The following is a 21,362-nucleotide window of genomic DNA, read 5'->3' on the forward strand; positions in this document are numbered from 1 at the left end:
GTCTTTCAGAGACTTATGTTCAGTCTTTTTGGAAAAGACCAGGCATAAAGTTTTTTCAGGAAGACATATTAATCTTCGCTGGAGACAAGGGCATTCATGACTCAAAGCTGTGGAAAGTGTTGAAAATGTTGGCAGAGAATGGTCTAACAGTGTAATTATCAAAATGCAAATTTGCTGAGGAAAAAGTGACATGTTTGGGGCATGAAATTGGATTTAAGGGTGTATGACCAAAGAATTCTCTCATTATACAATAAATGATACCTCGGTTCCTAGGAACAAGGAAGAAATTGGATCCTTTTTGGGGTTGGCAGAATACTGCTCCAAGTTCATTCCAAAGTTTGCGGGAAAAAGATTTCATTTGCGACAACTTCTGAAAAATAACTCAAAATTTGACTGGACTGTGGATTGTCAAAATGAGTTCAATCTGTTTACATCAGTACTCATCAAAATTCCAGCTTTGAATTGCTTTGATCCCAATTTGAATTGTTGTATTACCACTGGCGCCACTAGCAAATGGCTGGGTGCGGTTTTAACCTAGGATAGGGAGGTTAAAGAGGGTATAATCTCATTTGCATCTATAGCCCATTTCCCTACTGAAGAAAGGTACCTGATTATTGAAAGAGAGGCTTTAGCATGTGCTTGGGACTTGGACCATTTCAGGGCTTTTGTATGAAGCAAATCTGTTACCATTTTATGTGATCATAAACCTCTGGTTAAATTCTAATCAACTGAAGGAACAGTCAGTGCATCGGCAAGAATTGCCAGACTATCAATGAGAATGCAGGATTACATTCACATATTTGTGTATTTACCTGGTAAAGACATTGTGGTAGCTGTCTACTTATCTAGAATGCCCACCAAGTTGGAAGAATGTGAAGATGAGCTTTGGAATCGTTTTCAAGTAGCATTTGTGCATGGTGATGGTAGAAATGCAGTATGCAAGGAAGATTGGCTGGCAGAGTGTGAGAAAGATGGAGTGCTAATACAAGTTAAGGAATTTCTTCAAGGAAATTGGCCTAACAAGAGCAACTTACCAGTGGAGATCAAACCATTTTGGGAGGTTAGGTCACAACTTACAGTAGATAACTGCACCATTGTGAGGGGAGAGAGAATTATTCCTCCAAAAGGACTGCAGAAATTGATAATGGTGTTGTCATGAAGGCCATTTTGGCACTGTATGGACTAAAAGTCAGGAATTTGTTTTGGTGGCTGAGTGTGGTTGCAGAAGTGGAAAGGTTTGTGAGTGGATGTTTTAGTTGTGCTGGTGTGGATAAAACCGTGCAAACTTTGAGTCCACCCATGAATGAATTTCTTTTTTCCAAAACAGCTTTGGGAAATGGTAGCGATTGATTTTGTTGGCCTGTGGGTGAAGAACAGAAATGTATTATTGTACTCATTGATCTATTTTCAAGGTGGCCAGTGGTTGAAGTTGTTAACAAGGCTGACACTGTTTCCGTATTGGAAATTCTGGGCAACGTTTTTGTATCTGAGGTACTACCTAAGTCAGTGTTAAGTAAAAAAGTGCAATTTCTTTCCAATGCGTAAAAGGAATACTTAAAAAAAAAAAATTGGGTGTGCAACACAAAACAGCTTCTCTTTACAACCCATGGGGAAATGGTGTGATTGAAAGATTCAACCGGATTGTGAAGGAGATTATTCAATCTGCAGTAGCAACAATATGGATTGGGAGTTGCCATTACACAAGGCAGTTTGGGCATACAAAGAAACAAGAAATTAGGTTCATAGGTTTGTCACCATTTGTGGTTATGAGGGGGCGCAATCCCAGGTCTAAATTCAATCCCAATTGGTTACATCATGCTGGTGTTAAACAATGGTCCCTTGAAATGGTGCAAAGCAGGATGGGGAACATTATTCTAAAATGAAAACTCACTATGATGGTAAGCATGGGGTTCGGCCAGTGGAGATCACCGTTGGTGACTGGATCTCGTAAAGAAACCTTCTAAAGTTAGGAAAGGTCAAAGTCAGTTTTGTGAGCCGGAAGAAGTGATTGAACTGTTGAACAATGCTGTCAGAGTAAGTAGCAGAAAAGTAGGGATTTTGAAAAAAATTGCACTTAGTCCTGAGGGAGTATTTGAGGGAAAGTAGTAAAACCACCCTGAGCAAGATTTTCATTGGTTAGAATTTGAGACAATAGATAAGAGATTTGTTAAATGATTCAAGTTTAAGTATTATAAGAGAGGAAGATGGGGATCTGAATGTTGATGAAGACTGTGATGTGAGCAACCAGGTTGTAGGGAGCGGTGATGTTGAAGAAGTAGAGTGTGAGTGTTGACATGGAAGAGAAAGACACAGAAGTGAATGAGAAATGGGGTAAAGCGAAGGGCCGAGAGTAAAGAAAGCCCCTCAAGTGGTTAAAGGATTTTGGGTGTGGTGAAAAGCCATTTCTTGATAAAGAATAATATACTATGGAGTGGGGAAGTAATTAAAGATGTTAGTATTAGTGTGATGTATTCTTATGCATGTTGTAGTTCTATTAGAACTATTGAATTTCATTTTAGTTTTCTTTTGTGTTTTTGTCCCCAGTATTAAAGAGGGGTGTGTGTGTGTTATGTTCTATAGTTGCATGTTGTGTCTCAAAGGGTTAAGATGTTCTATATGGAATATAGAACATTGAGGCGGGAGAATGGCAGGTGGACCAGGAGAGAGGATGTGTCAGCCTGCTGGCTTCAGACATTAAAGTTGTGTACTACACCGAAATTGTGTTGGTGCATTTGTGTGTATGCAGTACACATCACGGGCCTACTGCCTTTGTCATAACTTTACATAATAAACAGATCAAGCCTACAGTTGTGGTCATCGGCATCTCATTATCTGATAGTAACATCTAGCTGCAGATTCCGTAACTTTTGAATTCTCCCCAGGCGCCAGTCTGGATCCAGACATTTTTCAGCAGTACCTCTGCGAGCCAGGGGACAGCGTCAAATGGCTCCATGATGGTGTTGACTCCAGTCATGACATCTGTCGAGCCATATAATTCCCCTCCAGCGCGCGGATGCCAGTTTCATCTTTTCCGTGCTGTAACGCAGATCCAGAGAAGCGGTTCCTTGGATCTATTTGTTTGACCTAATTTGTTGTCGGTGGAACAGTGTGCCTTTTCTATGTCTACTGGTTTCAAGCCTTGTGGGTCTTGTTGTAGCCGATATGTCGTTGACGGACCCGCATACAATTTGTATGTGGTGTTTAGGCAAGCACTATGACTCCAAGGATTGTGGCTCCTACCAGAAGCTTTAACCAAAGTCCCTAAAGTAGCGGCGTTTGAAGTTGATGGCCCCGCGTGTGTCTCAGTCCTCATAGGCTTCCCAACCTCGGCCTTCATCATCCCGGGAAGAACGTTTGCGGGTGTCAATCTAGGAGCCTAAGCCGTTCTGGAGTGCATCGTTCTCTGTGGTAGTCGAAAGGTAAGGGAAGATTGAAGTCACAGCATTCGCAGACTTCACTCGCGGGGCATCGATGGCTCAGATGAGGGAATATTACGATTCCTTGCACCTCTTCTTTGGGAACCCATCTCCCTCTGGAGTGCCTTTAGGCCCCAAGGATGTGAGTGGGGCACCGTGAGAGGGTTTGCCCTCAATGACGGTTGAGCCGTTGAAGTCCATGGATCGACGCCAGTCGACGTCGTCTGGCGCCGCTTTGGCGCAGGTCCACAGTCATTTATGATCTCGGCCTACGACACCGGACTTCGATCAGCCGACTCCGACACTGACATCGGCAGTTGAAATTGTTTCTCCTCCTCCGTGTAGAAGTTGTACGACATTGAATGCGGAGTTGACTATTCAAACAACGGGGAATATACAGGTTTTGATTCCTTATCAGGAAGAGGTGGTGGAAAGACAGCCTGTTTCGATTGAGGCAGGGCTTTTTCAGCTCATTCCCGACATTAATGTGCCTCAGATGAAGGAGAGCTGTGTTTCTGCTCTGGGGGAGGCTAGTGGCCAGGTTTCTTCACCAGCTTCAGGGTTGCTTTCTCCCCCATGCCTTGCTACAGAATCAAGTTCCTCCTTTGCAGACGTGATATGGAAAGTGGTACAGTTTCAAACCCATTCTTCCTACGTTGCACAGGACCTCAGACCCTTTGATTGAGGCCCTTTTTTAGGGACAGGCTTTAGGGAGAAGATTTTTTAGATATTTTATAAGGGACTTGGGCCAGGCATGAGTTGGGGACCTCAATGGACCGAGATATTGCACGTAGACAACTGCCTGCACCTGGAGAACCAGTTTGTCTTCATAGACACCCTTCTTCCTGTAGCTTGGTGACTCAGGTTGCGGCTTCTTCACGGGATGTAGATTCTGATCGAAAAACTCCAGTGGTTAAGGAGTCTAGAAGTTGTGAGGCATGTGGTAAACACATCTTTGCTTTGGCAAGCTCAGCCTTGAGATCCATAAATACATCTTGTGTGCTAGGGCTATATTCCCATGCTTTATGGGATTCGCTACAGAATGTGTTACCATCTCTTCCTGATAACCTCCGTTCGGAGATTGGTGATTTGGTTAAAGATGGTCAGCAGGCTGCTAGGCTTACCATAAGGTGTGGTATAGACACAACGTGAGTCGAGCAATGGTATTGCCAGTGGCATTAAGGCGTTTGGCTTGGTTGGCAACTTTGGGTTTCTTGGAGGCTGTCCAGTCGACTTTTGTTAACTTGCCATTAAATGGTGCCCACCATTTTGAGAGTCTAGCTGATGCAGCGTTAAGACGCTTCTGTGACGGAGGTCTTCAGAATCATAGCTTTTCATTGCTTGTGACTGGGTAACTTGCCTTTATACTTGAGGTAAAGACTATGTCTTTATAAGCGAGCAAGTCTTGTTAGGGCATTTTGCATGTCCGTTGTTGGTTTCACCACTTGGTGTCCTGCGAGAGCAGATGTTTTGTTCTCAGTACCATATTTTCCTTGTTTAGGATTGGTTTCTATAACCGAGGGATGTTTCCCTTTGTCCCTTGTCCTCTGAGAATGAGCTTTGTGCTCAAGAGATTGTCAAGAGACTTTTCTTCTTGTATTGAAGATTTTCTGATGCAAGCTTATTTGAAGCTGTTCAGTATGCTAAAATGTACATGGTTTTGACCTTTCGTTGTCCCTCAAAAGGACATATTGGGGTGCCAATGGTAAGTCTGGTATAGAGGGACGCTCTGGTCTTTACTCTTAGAGTAATTGGCGTAGTATGTCCTCACTACTTTTGTGGTGTGCATACTTATTATGGCGCTGATGGATATGTAGCCTATGCTTTGTATTCTTTTGAATACATGTTCTTATGGGTCATTCTTCATTAAAGTCCTTTTGGACCATGTGTATTTTGGGGCAGGTCGTTTCTCTTTCTGAGCGGACTGTATATCTACTTTCATATGACATATTCCTCACTTTTAGGAAAATGTGTGCGAGTAAACTAAGAGTTTATGGTGTATTCTTTCGAAGACACAAGTTAGTGGCCTTCTCCTCCGTGGGAGGGGATAGGTAATTAATTTGTTAATTCCTAGAACATGACGGTGTGAACTCTGTATCTTACGCTGTGTGATAGGTAGTGTCGTAAACAATCTGACGGAGACATCTAGCTGCAATTTCCTTGCCTGTTTTTGGTCATACAGTTTATGGTGGAGCTTTTAGGCTTTATAGGAAGCTCTTCTTGCTGTTCTCTCACAATGCTTTTTCATCTGTCTGGAGGTTATATATTATCTGTCTTTTTGGGTATGTATCTATTTTCTCTGTGTTTTTCAAGTCCTTGGGCCTACGACCATACCACCCTGTAAGCACCTGATCTCGTCTGATCTCAGACGTTAAGCAGGGTTGGGTGTGGTTAGTACATGGATGGGAGACAGTCTGGGAATACCAGGTGGTGTAGGCTTTTCATCTTTAGAAATCATGGCTGTTACTTCTTGAGGTGAACTTGCGATCAAATTGTTTCGTATCACAAGCGTTGTTGCATGCGTTTGTTGCTAACGAGGACTCATTTTATAATTTTAAGCGTGCCAACGGCTTGGCGTCCTGTTCCGACTTTCAGACCATGAAACTAAAGGCCAGGCATGTGCAGGCTTCGTAAGATACCTGCGGTCCTGCAGTAAACGTGGGACAGCGATGATCTGTGTTGTCAGACCACTCATAGTCTATTGTGCCACAATTTTATATATATTATGTATATGACCAGGTGAGACACGTTTGAGAAAAAAATTCTTTTCAACTGGCATAATTGATGAATATCCTTAATCAATTCAAACCTATTAGTGTCATTTTTGTCTCCTTTCAGTGCATTATGTGACCTTCGGGTTGCCATTTTGTTCGAAAAAAAAATCTCTATACCATGGAGGTATTCATCTTTCTTTTGGGTTCATTCATCTTGGTATAATGGAATGAGTTCAGAGAGTCCTTCTTTTGGATTTTATCAGGAGAGTTGTTTCTCTGATACTACTTTATTGTTGTGAAAAATGCTAATTACATGACTTTTGTTTTGCACTCGGCCCTTTTGATCAACAAGTTCTCATTCCCTTTGGGGATAGAGGATAATGTCTGTAACTTGCAGGTTGTTCCCCCTTTTCCTTCAAGGGCCGATTTTCTTGGGCCTGTAGGGTTGTTTTTTATTTATATGTTCTGTGACAGTGATAATGGTTTCTGTTAAGAGCCAAGCTCTTGTTCTGCTATTCCTACGTACCTTTGGTCGGTTGTTAGTTATGACCAGCTGGTTCTCTTTGAGAACTTTTGTAGGATTCGTTTGCAGACCCTCCTCCAGTGAGGTATAGAGGTGCTATTTAATTCAAGAGTTAATCTACAGCTAGATGTAAAAGTTACTTACCTTTGGTAACGTAATAGCTGTTAGAGACAAAGTCTAGCCGCAGATTCATTAACTCCCTGCCCATCCTCCCCACCCTGCGAATAACCAATGAGGTAAGGATTGTACCCTTTTTCATTACTGGTTTTATATACCGGTGATCACTATCTCAACTTATGTTGGGCTCAACCAACCTATCAGCCTGGCCACATATGTTTTGTTTAGATGTGGCCATAAGATCCATTTCCAAATGTGGGTGGTCTGTAGGATGAAGGGGTGTTTTCTCTTCCACACTGAATTGCACACCAGTAAGAAGTATTGATTTATTTGTTCTTTCTTCAAAAGCATCTGGTTGGTATCATCAAACCTTGTATTGGCACTATCAATATGTCACGTAATAGTGTGATTTAACAAACAGCTTGGTGTTTTTATACGTTTAGTTTGCTGATACCATGCCATTTATTACCATTGATGAATGGTCTACAGAGTGTAAGGTTTTCTTCCTTTACATGATTGTTATTCACCAGGGTGCAGGCTTTCATGTATCCCTGTGCTTTGTTGATTCTTTTGGGGTTTTCTTTAAAATCTATGTCTGGTATTAACATACCATTTGATGTTTCTTCATTATTCATGTTTCAAAGGTTTTTGATCTTTTTGGCACGCTGTCCTCAACCATTTTCTATAGTGGCTGCGCGTTCTAGCACAAAAAGTTTCACAGAAGAAACTATTGTCTGCGCGCCAGCGGGGCCTTGTATGCCTCCATTGAGGTCATGACCGAAGTGGATGTCATCGCAGAGCTGTACCATGCAGTCCCCCGGAGCGCAGAGGTCCTGCAGAAATATATACAGATCCAGAGTGGTGCCTGGGGAGAATTCAAAAGTTAATGAATCTGCGGCTAGACTGTATTTCTCCATCAGGTATTACATTACCGGAGGTAAGTAACTTTTACAACAAACTGAATCCTGCTATATTAAGCATAAGCTGTCTGACAAGCAAAAAGTGCAATACAAGCACTCATTTTCTGCGGAAGCGCACTACTTCAGCCCACTCAAAGTCTGTACTTGAGGTAATCTGGTGGGGTAAAAGCCCTCTCTCAGTAATGCTTCTTAGAAGCTCATTTTTGACATATGATCTATACACCTTCTTTGTCAAGCCAAACCTAACAAGCATTGGCATAGCCAATAGGTCTCGCCTTTGGGTCCTTATAAGTACTTAGCTAGAGTTATTGGCTTAGCCAACATGCTTACACTATGTTGTAGAGCAGTGTGGCTGCTGGCAATGTTGTCAGCTTGTTTTGAAAGGAGGGAGAAAGAGTAAGAAATTGTGTGTGTTTTTGATATCAAGAAGGAAGTTTAGGTCACTGAAGTAAGGAACAGCGGACATTAGTCAAAATGAAAGAGGGGTAATAGTGTGTGGGTAAATGTGAGAGATGGAAAGAGAGAAGGTAGAAGAGTAGAAACAGAGAAAAAAGAGTAGTATACCGAAAAGCAAAAGTGTACATGGGAATGTTGAGAGGATTATTGGAAAGAGACAAACAGAGGAGAGAAAGTGGAGGAAGAGAAAGGGCGATAGAGAAAGTGCGAAAGTGATAGAAATGAATATTTAGGATATTGTGAATTGTAGGAAAATATATGAAAATTAGGGAGAAAAGAGAAGTAGTGGAGGGGAGAATGTGAAAATGTGTGAAACAAATTGTGAAAGTATTGTTTTGAAAGAAATAAAGAGAATGTTTGAGAACTAAAAGTGTAGGTAATCTCAGAAATAAAAAGCTGAATTACAAGAGAAGAAAGATGGTAGTTAAGAGAGTGAAAGTGAAGTGAGGTGAATATAGGAGCTTAGCGGATGTGCACAAATAGAAATTAGTTTGTATAAGCTTGCTCTGGCCATTAAGGAAAACCACACACATGATGTATGTAGAGTCAAAAAAAATGTATAGATATAACCAGATTAAATCACACACCTGTCATTAAAAAATGCTCTCTAAAACAATAAGCCTTTAGTCGTGGCTGTTTCTGGAACTTTTATATAATGTGAACTCAAATCAAAGTAATCAACACACTTCACATAAGCACCAGTTACATTACAAACGGACACATTCATTCTTGGGCATGGGGATAGTATGTGATTTGCCCAAAAGCAGAAGATGTGGAATCTCCTGCCAAAACTTAAACCCGGTTGCCCAGCGTAAATTCTATCACCTCTAGGCATAATGCCACGTTAATGCATAGAAAGACCTGAAGGGCTGGGACATTGTCAGTGCCACTTAAAAAAAAAATCCATTAAATAAGTATGTAAGACCATTATGTATAATTATTGTTTTGTCAGAAAGTGATTGAAATATTGATTATCTGCCAGAAAGCATTGGGCCAGGTGTTGGGTACGCGCTGATTTGCTTCAGTGTTATGCAACCCCACACTGCATGGAAGGCACAGGCATATCCATTTGTCACTAATTACTCATCTGTTGGACTTCCACGCATTGGAAGAACATCTATAGCACTCAGAAGCAGACTGTGCAGCCCTTTGCAGCGTACATGAGCAAGCACATTCCATGTCTTTTGCAGCCCCGAGTCGTGGGAGGAATTAATTTGAATAATGGGCAGAGTTGGTTGTCCTTTCTATGACTGGCACCTACTACCTTTTCTTTTTAAAGAAACATGTCTTTATATAGCACATATGCTTGGCTTTGTAGTGCTGCGAATTAGAGATATATTAGTGAAGTGAGGTTACTGGTGAGTGCCACAAGAGAGAGGAGTCTGTGTGCTGTATTGTGGACAGTTAATAGAGGTGTAATCATGGAGTGTTCCGCCACGTGCTGTGGAAAGTGCCCCTTTCGAATGCATAGAGCAATTGCATGTAAAGAATTGTGTTGCAACACCCGTGCTTTGAAAGTGGTGTATTGCTGGCCTCTGAATGTCTTGTATATGGTGCCATTTTGTATGTGTATTTCATGTACATGTGTTTAACACGATCACTTGCTCAGGCGTAGACATTGAGACATAAAGAAACTACGCTTTCCATCATGCACTAGTTATGGTGATCGCAAGAATGGAGCACTTACGCTTGTATCGCCAATAAATGGTTCCAACATTATTAATGGTGCTAGGAACCACCTCTGTTATATTTTTGTGCATTACTGACATTAAGGGACATGACCTAATGGAAAAATTTAATCTGAAGTTAGACCGAGCAACCACCCTTTTGTGACATGATGTATAGCGTTCGGTATGTACGTGGCTGGGAGAAAATCACGCGCCATGTAAAACAAGTGTGGTGTGCGTGCACTGTAAGGAATGCGAGGTATGCAGCTGGCACCCTGCCGTGCTGCTGCTCGCTCCTAAGCTCCCTAGACCAGGGGAGAGAGAAGGTAGGACATGCACCCGCCTTTAGCCAATTGCGTGCTGTCTTACTTAGAAAGACGCATGCAAAGGCCAATAGCGTGTGAGCAACAAAAAAAAGCACACACACAAGCGTGTGCTCAGAGTTGAAAGTCTTTACTAGAAGCCTCGCAGTGCAGCGCTGGCTCAGGCGAGACCTAAAAAGGGTTGAAATTGCTGCCCCTAAGGTGTTGCTGACAGCAATAAAAATAGGAATAGCTAACTTTTTCAGTATGACCCTTGAAAAAGAGGAGAGATTTTTCCACAATGTTTAACAGGGACGGCGGGGTCCATGTTTTTGTAAGTATTTTGAAAGCTGAGTTTTAAATGCATTTTGCCGAATTCATTAGTGTTCCTTGAATTTTGCTTAGTTAAATTTGGATTGTATGGTGTAGTTGAAAGGGTAAAATTCTAAGACGTACTGTAATTTTGTTTGTTCAACTGTCATACGTCTTGTACCTAAAATAAAACCTTATTTATTTCTAGTTTACCGAAAGCAGTTAAGAGAAGAATTAATGCACTGAAACAACTGCAAGTTAAATGTGCTCACATAGAAGCAAAGTTTTATGAAGAGGTTCATGAGCTGGAGATAAAATATGCAGCACTATACCAGCCTCTCTTGGAAAAGGTAGGATTGCGGACCCTCATAAGTATCTTATACCAGGAAATAGCACATTTCATTTTGTCGATTATTTACTTCAGTTTGCCTTTACTGTAATTTTGAAGACATCTAAATGCCTATCATGTTTTCACTTGCTTATTGCAACACTGGAGATAACTTCAACGTGGAAGGAAATAATGTTCTTTTGTGTACTTCTTGTCTAAAGTGTGAAGTTCAATTTTGTTGCACTTATGTTCCTGATTTTTAGCCACTGTCGAGCGATTTCATTTGCAATAGTGTTTTTTCTGTGAGTGAGCAACTGACAACATTTTACAACTTTTATTTTTGTGTTACCTTCAGTTACGCATTTGGCAGCTTTTATCTGCACGGCACAAGATATTCAGGATAAGAATGGTCATAGGATCGATGCACTGGGTGTTGTGGCACAAGCCATTTGTTGAAGGCCTGTGCCTAACATCAGTGTCTTCATTCCTTGCTTCGCTTAATGGAAACTTAAACAGCCCTCCTTTTGCCCTGTCAGACCCTAGGAATAATAGCTGGACAAACAAGCATTTGCAATGCAATAGGTCTCGCATTTATGAGAGTTTAATTTTTTTAAAACAGATAAATTAAAGGTATTGTCATTTACAATGCCAGTAGCTTGAACTCTCGCAAATGCAAGACCTATTGCATTACAAATGCGTTCAGAGAGAGCTGTCCTGCCTTTTCCTGCTGGCAAGAGCTGTGAGAAATTGGCCATGCTACAAGCTGTGGCACAGATCATGTCGACACAGACAGCAGAGGGAGGCACGGATGTGTCCATGCACCGTAAATCAGGACACTCAGCCCCTGGGCGATTCAGACCTGAGCAACGCAGCACTGCCTTTCGTGACCCTGAAATAAGTGGATAAACTGATTTAACTAAAACATTAATAGTATGGACCTTCTTTGAGGAATGATGGGTACCGAAAGACTTTTCCTGCTTGTGGAGATGGGTAGGTACAATAGGGATTGGAGGGGGCACGCAGTAGCCTGAGGTTGGGGGACACACACCGGCATGCGACATGAATGCGTAACAGGCTGCATGGGAGAACACATGCCTAACACTCTATAGCCTACCCCCGTCCAGATTGTCCCTACCAGGAGGCTAGAGGGGGCTATCTTCTCAATGTTTTTCTATTTAAAGGTTTGGACAGGCAGCAGTTGCGAAGCTGCCCTTAGGAAGAGGAGGTACATGTTTGGGATGTTTAGCGGTTGTCTGGGAGGCCACAAAGGGTCTTGCCACAGGCAAGGGGGGGTTGGAATAGGAGGAAAGGATTGAGGGGCTGCAGGAACTGGTACTTACCCTTATTACGCATGCGAGGCAGTTACACCATGAGGTGAAATATTTGTCCTAGAATATGAGAGGGATGGGGACAGTGGCCAAATGCCACAAAATACATAGCTACATTAACCGCAGGTGGGCACACATAGTGATGTTGCAGGAGACCCACCTCACAGCGGAGAAGGGTACCCGCTTGCGACGAAGATAGTGAGGCCAGTTGTATGCAACCTCTTATTCCTCATTTTTCGAGAGGCGCACTGTTGTGGATCAGGTTTGAAACACCCTTTCAGGAAGAGCATTCAAGTATTGACCCAGAGTGCCGCTATGTGATAGTAAAAGGCAGGCTACTGGTAAAGGAGATTACACTTGGAAGCATTTATGCCCTGAAACAGGACCAACTCCAAAGTCTACGAAATCTGTCCACGCCCCTTTTGTCCATGGGTACAAACGACCTCCTCCTTGTGGGCTATTTTAACTGCGTAGAAAATGTAGATTTGGATATGTTGTCTCTCCCGTTGCATGGCATGTTGGCCTCTAAGACAACGATGGGGTTTCAAGATTGGAGGGAACAGTGTTTACCTGCAAGATATTTGGAGGGTATAATATGGACTATTGAGCGATTACTCCTATTACTTCCATCTTTATAGCCTGCACACTAGACTGGATATGTTTGTTTGCTTTGCCTGCCTGAGCCTCCTGTGAAACACACACTGTCAGACCACAACCCACTTCTGCTATGCTTCTGCCCTGTTTCTGAGCCCACGTGCCCCCACCTGGCCACTAATCCTGCTTTCCTTGAATATACAGCCTTTAGGGGTTCACTACAGATGGCCATGTCAGAATATTTCCAGCTTACTCGGGGCATAGCCAGTTCCCCAATGATAGAGTGGGAAGCCTTTAAGGTGATGATGAGGGGGCATTGTATGGGACAAACAGTAGAGGTGAGGAGAGAAATACTTGGGGAACTTAACACTCAAGAGAAAAGCCTACACGACCAAGGCACCAAATTGATGTCCAGTACGTTTCCTCATAAACAACTTGAAGACATGAGGGGTAAATGCAGTAGTGCCTTAGAATGATTGAGATGCTTAAACCTGCGAGAATACCAAGCGAAAGTGCACGAAGAGGGAGGCAGATCGGGTAGAATCCTTGCGTGGTTGGTGCGCCCTGAGACCAAGGGCTCCCCCATCACCCAAACTACGACAGATGAGGGGAAAGTGATACACTCACCGACGGCTATTAATGTTGCCTTTAGTGCGTATTATGAGATCATATACAGGGAATCGCTGCCACAAAAGCTGGAAAGCCTAACATAGTTCTTGACACCCCTGACACTAAGGACACTAGACCCCGCAATATTGGAGGGATTTTTGGGGCCAGTTATGAAGCAGGAGGTGAGAGCGGCCATTAAAGAGATGGCCACAGGGAAGACTCTGGGGCAGATGGCCTACTGGCGGAGTTTTACTCTGCCTTTCCACCAACCATAGTCCGTAAATTGGAGGCACTATATGCTGAGGCGCTGAGTAAGGGGTTGCTGCTGGATTCTACTAGCGATGCACTGGAAGCTTGTTTCCTTCCCAGTATAAGAATTGGCTTGGTAGTTTGGTTTGCCCTGTTCCCATCATGCACTGGGACAGGTACAGACTAATTTGCATGTAGCCAGGTTCTGAGCTGGGATGGTGCAGTGAGCTAAAAAACGGTGATGGATTAAAACCATGATCTCTTGACTTGGTAAGAGTATTCTGCATCATTCAGAAACTCTGTCCATCACCACCCCCTTTTTCCCAAATCGTTTTTATCCACACTTAGTGTGGGAGGGTATGCTCAGACGTGAGTCCCTTGCTCATTGCACCATCAGGATTCAGGCAAGCCGGGCCGACGAAGGCTGTGATGCCAGAAACCGGTCCCCGGAAGCTTGTTTCCTTCCCAGTATAAGAATTTGCTTGGTAGTTTGGTTTGCCCTGTTCCCATCATGCACTGGGACAGGTACAGACTAATTTGCATGTAGCCAGGTTCTGAGGTGGGATGGTGCAGTGAGCTAAAAAACGGTGATGGATTAAAACCATGATCTCTTGACTTGGTAAGAGTATTCTGCATCATTCAGAAACTCTGTCCATCACCACCCCCTTTTTCCCAAATTGTCCCCCTTCTGAAGGCAGTGTCTTCGGCAGTACGCACATCGGAGTTCCACCCCTTTCCATGTTGAACATTGACTTTAAGGTTTTGGGTAATATATTGGCAATTTGGCTCTTACCTCATATGCCACATCTCATACACGAGGACCAAAACTGTTTCATACCGGCTAGGTCCACACCCGGTAATCTTTGCAGACTTTTCCATGTCATGCATCACTCTGATGCCGGCCTTTAACTAGAAGCCTTAGAGACTGGAATTCAACTTTGTGAGGTGGAACTTTTTATGTGCGGTGATGAACCGGATGAGAATGTGGAATGGATTGATTAGATGGTACGCTAATTGTGCACACTCACAACAGCGCGGGTCCGGACAGGCGGAGTGATCTCAGACTCCTATAACATTTGTAGGGGTACTATACACGGATGCCCTTTGTCTCCACTTCTGTTTGCTTTGGCCATTGAGACTCTGGCAGAACTCTTTAGACAACGGAGAAGACTCCATGGCTTACACTTAGAAGGGAAGACCATCTCATATCTCTCTACGCTGGTTACTTATTGCTGTACTTGGGTGACAGATGCCAAGGGGTGACCCAGACCCTAGCACACCTGGGGGACTACTCTCTCTGTCTTGGCGGGTCTTAAAGTAAATAAATCAAGGCATTATATCTTCCCGTTACTGTACGGGGTTCAGTGCCCAGCCGACTTACCTGAGAGCCTAGTCTGGTGCCCCTCACTACTTTAAATATCTAGGTGTACAGGTATTTCATACCTTAGAGGACGTCCAAGACGGCAATTTAAAGCCAGTGGTATGATCACTCAAGGCGAATGTCCAATTCTGGCTCTCCCTGAAACTGTCCATTATGGCCTGCATAGCACTGTGCAAGATGATCATGCTCCCTCGGCTTCTGTACTTTTTCATGAACCTCTCTGTGGTGGTTCCGCCCTCTTGGTTTGAGAATCTAGACACACTGCTGTATCCTTGGCTGTGTTGTGGAGGGCGCCGGAGGAAGGAGGTCTGGTAACCCAGGATTTTGAATTGTACTGTCTATCCGCCCAACCCCAGTGTTTATCCCAATCGTTGGACGGGAGAAACCTGGTGACACTGGGTCCCATAGGCTTAGGAGGTGTAGGGGGTGTTGCAGACGGCGTTGAAATGCGGGAGGAGGTGCCTCTGGCTCCCCTCTACACACTGTTTTTTCCCCTGGTGGGGCTCCCACATGGCGATACCCTCTTCCCATTTACGAGGGGTTAAGTGTCAGAATGGACATCAGCTGGGGTCATTACGGTGAGTGACTGCTTCCAACAAGGGGAACTCACCCCACTGGATGATTGTCTGTCCCAATGTTCTCTGCCACAGGGTCAGTTCCTGACCTATCATGTCGTGGTGAGGATATTTGGAGGATCTGTTGTGGAGCAGACAGCAGGAGCTGAAGACACATGGGTTCCTTCAGGCGCTAGGGGCTGCTCGACTCCTGGTAAAATGGATATACAAGGCACAGCTCTAGATGATCATGAAACACTTAGAACGGACATGTGAAAAATGGGGCGTAATAATAGGCAGGGATCTGTTGGACAAGGAGTGTAGTCGAGTTTTGGGGAGCCCGAGATGGGTATCTAGAAACACCAAATTTGAGCTCATCCAATTTAACTAAGGAGACCTTAGACATAGAATACCGCACTTTTTACACTGTAGGGGTGTTGTCTAAGTGGTGCTAAGATCACGGGAAAAAGCCTCCTAATCCTCTGTTAGAGGAGAATATCCACCCGTACACAAACAGAAAGACTATCAGCACCCACTATTTTCAAATGATTTCAATAATACATCCAAATTGAGATAGGCTATTGTGATACTGATTAGATCCCAACAAGTATATCAAATAACATATAATTAATTGCAATCAGATCCATGGAGACGTTTTTGTTGGTTGTAAAATTCTTTATTCTTTACAAAAATTGGTCCTCCAAAAGTAGCCAACGCGTTTCGTCCCATCTTGGGACTTCTTCAGGGCTTATTTTTGTTTTTTAATTTCCTTCTTTCTGATGCATGGTATCAGGTTAAAAGATGTTAATCTTAGTTGTATAAGTAATGATTACCGATCCTTGGTTGCAGTCTGATTCATCAAGAATGGGTTCAGGCCCTTGTCGGCCACCGCACCTAGTACATACTTTGTGAGCATAGTCAATCTTCGTGTGCAGTCCCCACTTTCAAAATCAAAAAATCCCACGACGGGACGAAACACTTTGGCTACTTTTGGAGGACCAATTTTTGTAAAGAATAAAGAATTTCAGAACCAACAAAAACGTCACCATGGATCTGATTGCGATTCATTAATTGTGATTTGATATACATGTTGGGATCTAATCAGTATCCCCACAATAGCCTATCTCAATTTGGATGTATTATTGAAATAATTTGAAAATAGTGGGTGTAGATCATCTTTTTGTTGATCCAATTTTACTATATATACATGGCCTATTTGACCCCACACAGATTGAGAGTTATGTATCAAGGGGACGACCGTTGCTGCCCCTAATGCAGATAACTGGATGCTGGGTTTGCACACATGATGTGGGAATGCTCACGGTTGCAGGGCTTTTGGGAGTCAGTGATAGCCACCATCAATTGAGTACAGGCTCGCACACTCCCCTGCTCAGAGGAGGTTTGTCTATTGGTAGTGTTTCCCCGACCTAAGGCCAGAAAGGTAGGAACCCAATTTGCAGACTTGGCCTTGGTCGTAGCAGGGAGATGGATAGCACTGATGTGGAGGGAGAGGGGGGATGGGCCCCACAATGGTGGCATGCGAGAATGATGTTGATATGTGGGCCAAAGTGGAAGAGAGGGCACTGGCAACAGAGGATACCTGAGGGGTTGATCGCTGTCCACTAACAGGAATGTGGACGGAGGTGCTGCAAGCCTGGTATAGTAGAAACTTAGTGGACTCAGATAGCAGTGCAGATGAGGGGGGCCTAACCGAGAGTGCTGCAGTCGCTCCCTGAAGTGTTCCATCAGATATAAGACACACATGTGGCCTAGACGCGGAATCCCTTTTCCCCCCATACGACTATAAAAATCCTCACCTTAGTAATACATAAGCTTCCCCCCCCCGAGAAGAGACCATCTCCTACATAAGTATATGACAGAAAGGCCCACTGGACAACACGCTGTTAATTTGTTCATAAAAGTTCAGTATACCTAGTTTTTATATTGCCTGATAAAATGTCTGTAAAGGGTGGTAATACTTGTGACTCCCCAAGGATCCACATATGTATAGAGCAGTAGATGGTGGCTTGCTATACTGTAGTTATGGAGTGGAGTAAACCGAAAGCTTACGAACAGTTGACATGAAGGTGTGACGAAAATGTATTTTACGTGACTATGTACAAACAACGAAAAGTGATGCACTATTGATTTACTACTTTGACCACTGCTTTTGTAAATGCATATAAGTATGTGAATTGAAATGCTAATAAGGCATATAAAAAAAAGACCAAGATCAAGAACCAGCTTACAACTTCATTGATTAAAAAAAAAAAAAAAAAAAAAATCTAATTTAAAGAAAGGTTCAAAAAAGTTGTTGGTAGAAGAGCCCATCTGAGAATAAGAAGACATTAATGCTACTATGCTGGAAATGTATGTCACTGTTCCTAAAACTTACATTTGTTGCTAAGGAATGGGAAAAGCAGGAAACTTCACTAAAATCTCAAACAGTGCTCAGTCCTCACTTGACCCTGATGGATAATATTTCCACCAAGCAGTGAAATGAATATCAAAAATATTTCTCAATAAGGTGCAGAGCGTTTGGTAAAAAGCTATTTTGAGGCCGTTTTTAGGTCGAGCCTAGTGCAGCGCGAATGCACTGCTCTAGGAGAGGGCTTCTTGGAATCACTCTAGACTTCCAAGAGACTTCTCCGTGTGGGTCGGACTCCTCCCACACATTCCATCGGCCTTTGCGTGCGTTTGCAATTGAGTTGTTTCATGGGGTGAAGTGTTATCCAATGATAAAAGTATAGCCTTTGGTCAATTTGCAGAACTCCTAAATTGATTTAAAACATTAGGAATCGGCATTGAAAGATCAATTGTTAATTTCGTTTTTTTGACTTTTTAATTCAGGATTTCACCAAACTCAAGTCTTGTTGATTCTACTGCTTTAAAATTATTTCTTGAATTACGGCAGCTCTCTACAAGGCATTACCTGTGTATACAGCCAATAATGTATGTGTCAAGATAATGGACATTGCTAAGTGTAACCAGCACTGTTTGTTTTTCTTTTTTTGAGCAAATGACAATAAAAAAGGTTTAAAAAACCTAAACATTTTTTGTAAATACAAGTGTTAGTCAACCTCAGTTTGTTTAGAAGCATATTTCGATCAATGTTATCAGCAGTCAGATGATTTTTGTCCAACTAGAAGCACTGTAATTGCTGTGCTTAATGTTCAATTAGTTATTTACTGTGGGTGTTTTTAATGCTGATGCTGCTTACTGCACTGCTGAGGCCACTATGCTGCATTTCAATTTTGAGTAAAAGATGTGGGGCCATATGTAGGTAAAAATGAAATTGTGATTCTGAAATTGCGATTTTCAGCGATTCGTATTTCGAGAAGTGCGAATTCCGATGTAAGTAAAGTATCGCAAAAAAATTGCGATTCCTAAAAATTCACAGAATTTCATAAAGATTACTCAAATTGTGATTCCTTAATTGCGAGAACGCAAATAAGGAATCGCAATTCTGAGAATCGGCAATTCAGGTGCAGAATGATGACATCACAACCAGGAAGTGTGACTGCCCATGCTGCACCTGATTGCCAGAAGCTGAGTGAGAGCCTGTGAGGAGAGTTGGAGATTTGTGCTCCGCAACTGAAAGCAGGAGAAATGGAGTCCCAGGGGACGGAGAAGCAGCAGGAAGAAACTCCCAGAAAGAGGAAACAAAAATTTAGCAAAAGGGAGCTGGAGGTCCTCACCCAGGAAAAAGTCAGCAGCCATGACCTCCTGTAAAAACTCACTACGTGTGCCAGAGGCACGAAAACCAAAAATATGGACTGACATCCAGGAGAAAGTAAATGCAATTGGCCTGACACACCGCTCAGTCGAAGACCTCAGTAAAAGGTGGTACGACATGCAGAAAAAGTCAAAGGAGAATGTGGCTACAAGATTGGCTGAGGTCAAAAAACCGGTGGTGGAACATCCACAGCAAAAGACAACGCCCCTGGAGGAGTTGGTGGAGGGCACCCTTCAACCTGACAGTGTGAGTGGCGTGGCTGACCTGAACAGCCCTGAACACCCAGACACCAGACAAGGTAAGATGCATGCCAAAATCCCCTGATACATACTCAACCCGCTCACACCCCCAAACATTAATACAACTCTAGTACATGTCCACAAGCACACCCAGAAATGCATTATGGGAGATGTAGTCGCATGCACTGATACCTGGAGCAGTGAGATAGCAAGGTGGAATAGGGATGAGTCATCCAGGAAATGAATAAAACAGACAGATCGTATTCATGTGATTTAATAATTGTAAACTGTAATGCATTACAAATGCGAGACAGGACACAGAATTAATGTGTGCATTTAAATTCACAGCACCACCAACAACACAGGAAACCTTGGCAGAAGGGGAGGACACACGAGAAAATGAGGGCGAGGCAGGGCAGAAGGAGCAGGGCGAAGTGAGACCAGCAATCCCCGCGCCATGCAGACGGCGCAACATAGTGCCACCTCTACCACTGCTGGAGGCAGAGGCAATAGACACAGCAGGAGAGACACAGCCAGTCCAGAGGCTGAGTGCAGGACAGCAGACAACACAGTCCCCTGTACAGTCCAGTGAAGGGAGTGGGTCGAGACGCAGGGTACAGCCGTCCACCAGCACTGCTCCTGCCGACAGAGACATGGTGTTCTTGGACCTTGAAGGCAGCATGCTGAAAGCACAGCGCCTACAAGTTAAAGGAATCAGATCAATACAGCGCCAATTGTTTGCACACAATCATAATATGACAGAGATGCAGGTTGGTGTAATGGCCATGACAGGTGCACTGGAAGGACTGTGCAGGGAGATGAGGAGAGCCAGGTGCAGGGAGAGACAGCGTCTTCACAACCGGCTGGACTTGTACAGAAGAGCTGTCAACTGCCTATCAACCGCCACATCCCTGCTGGCCCGAATATGTGTCAGTATGCGGCATAAGATGGCCCACTGCTGCCGGGACGTGGGCAGGAGCCTGGTTCAGGTTACACATGCAGTGGACCAGATGCGCGCGGCTGCGACAGGTGGCATAGGCCCACTTAGCACTTTGGATACAGACGAACAGTCCAGCAGGAACAGCATCACTCCACCAATTCCACCAGACAGACGCCGGAGTGTGCGCCAGGGGAGATGATGACTCCAGGGCGGGCAGTGGGCACCCTGAGCGAGGGGCAACAGGGCGTGCACGTAGGAGGTGAAGAAACATCAGGGACTTATGGCTATCTGTGAAGCAACACTGAAGATCTGGACTTAATGGCTGATGGAAATACTTGCACTGTGGCACAAACATGTGCAAGCAATATCAAAGTCACGCTGTGTGACAGATGTATTCCTACATCAAAGGAAAAAACATCACAGTTGAGCACCATTCTGTGGCATTGTGTCCTTATTACTCACCTAGAAGTAGTTATGTGTGATCTCATCTCGTCTCAGACGCCCGACAGCCGCCCCGGCCCCACCTGCTGGTCTGCGACGTGGAGCTGTTCCCTCCTCATCTGAGGTGTCTGAACCTGTCAGATCTACTGGGTGCCTTTCTTGGTAGCGATGTTGTGTAGCATTGCACAGGCAACCACGATTTTGAAACATGTCTCAGGGCTGTACTGCAGCGCACCTCCACTCTTATGGAGGCAGTGGAAACGGCTCTTAAGGATTCCGAAGGTCCTCTCAATGGCACAGTGTGGCTCTGTGGGCGCTGTTGTACCTCCGCTCACCTGCAGTGGCTGGATTCAGGTACGGTGTCAGGATGTAGTCCTGTACAGCATACGCACTGTCACCTGCAGGGTAAAAGTAGATTTATGTTCAATACTGTACTGCCACTTCAAACCTTTACTGGTTGTGTGTCTCTAAGCCATGCATTTACCTAGCAGGTAGCCCTCTCCAAACTCGCCATTTGTGAGTCTGCGATTAATCCA

General features: G+C 43.8%; 1 protein-coding gene and 1 pseudogene across 6 annotated transcripts in view; both read left to right on the forward strand.

Moving 5' to 3' along the window:
• Positions 1 to 21,362, forward strand: part of NAP1L4 (nucleosome assembly protein 1 like 4) — a 1,162,803-nt gene that overhangs the window by 343,019 nt on the left and 798,422 nt on the right. For all 6 annotated transcript variants that reach the window (XM_085644739.1, XM_085644737.1, XM_085644738.1 and 3 more), the window contains one exon: positions 10,636 to 10,777. In XM_085644739.1, the coding sequence (XP_085500865.1) occupies positions 10,636 to 10,777 (142 nt within the window). The remainder of the gene's footprint in view (positions 1 to 10,635; positions 10,778 to 21,362) is intronic.
• Positions 5,737 to 5,855, forward strand: LOC146860787 (5S ribosomal RNA; annotated as a pseudogene).

This window comes from Triturus cristatus, chromosome 3_1 (genome assembly GCF_964204655.1).
Source record: "Triturus cristatus chromosome 3_1, aTriCri1.1, whole genome shotgun sequence".
In the NCBI taxonomy this organism is placed as follows: domain Eukaryota; kingdom Metazoa; phylum Chordata; class Amphibia; order Caudata; family Salamandridae; genus Triturus; species Triturus cristatus.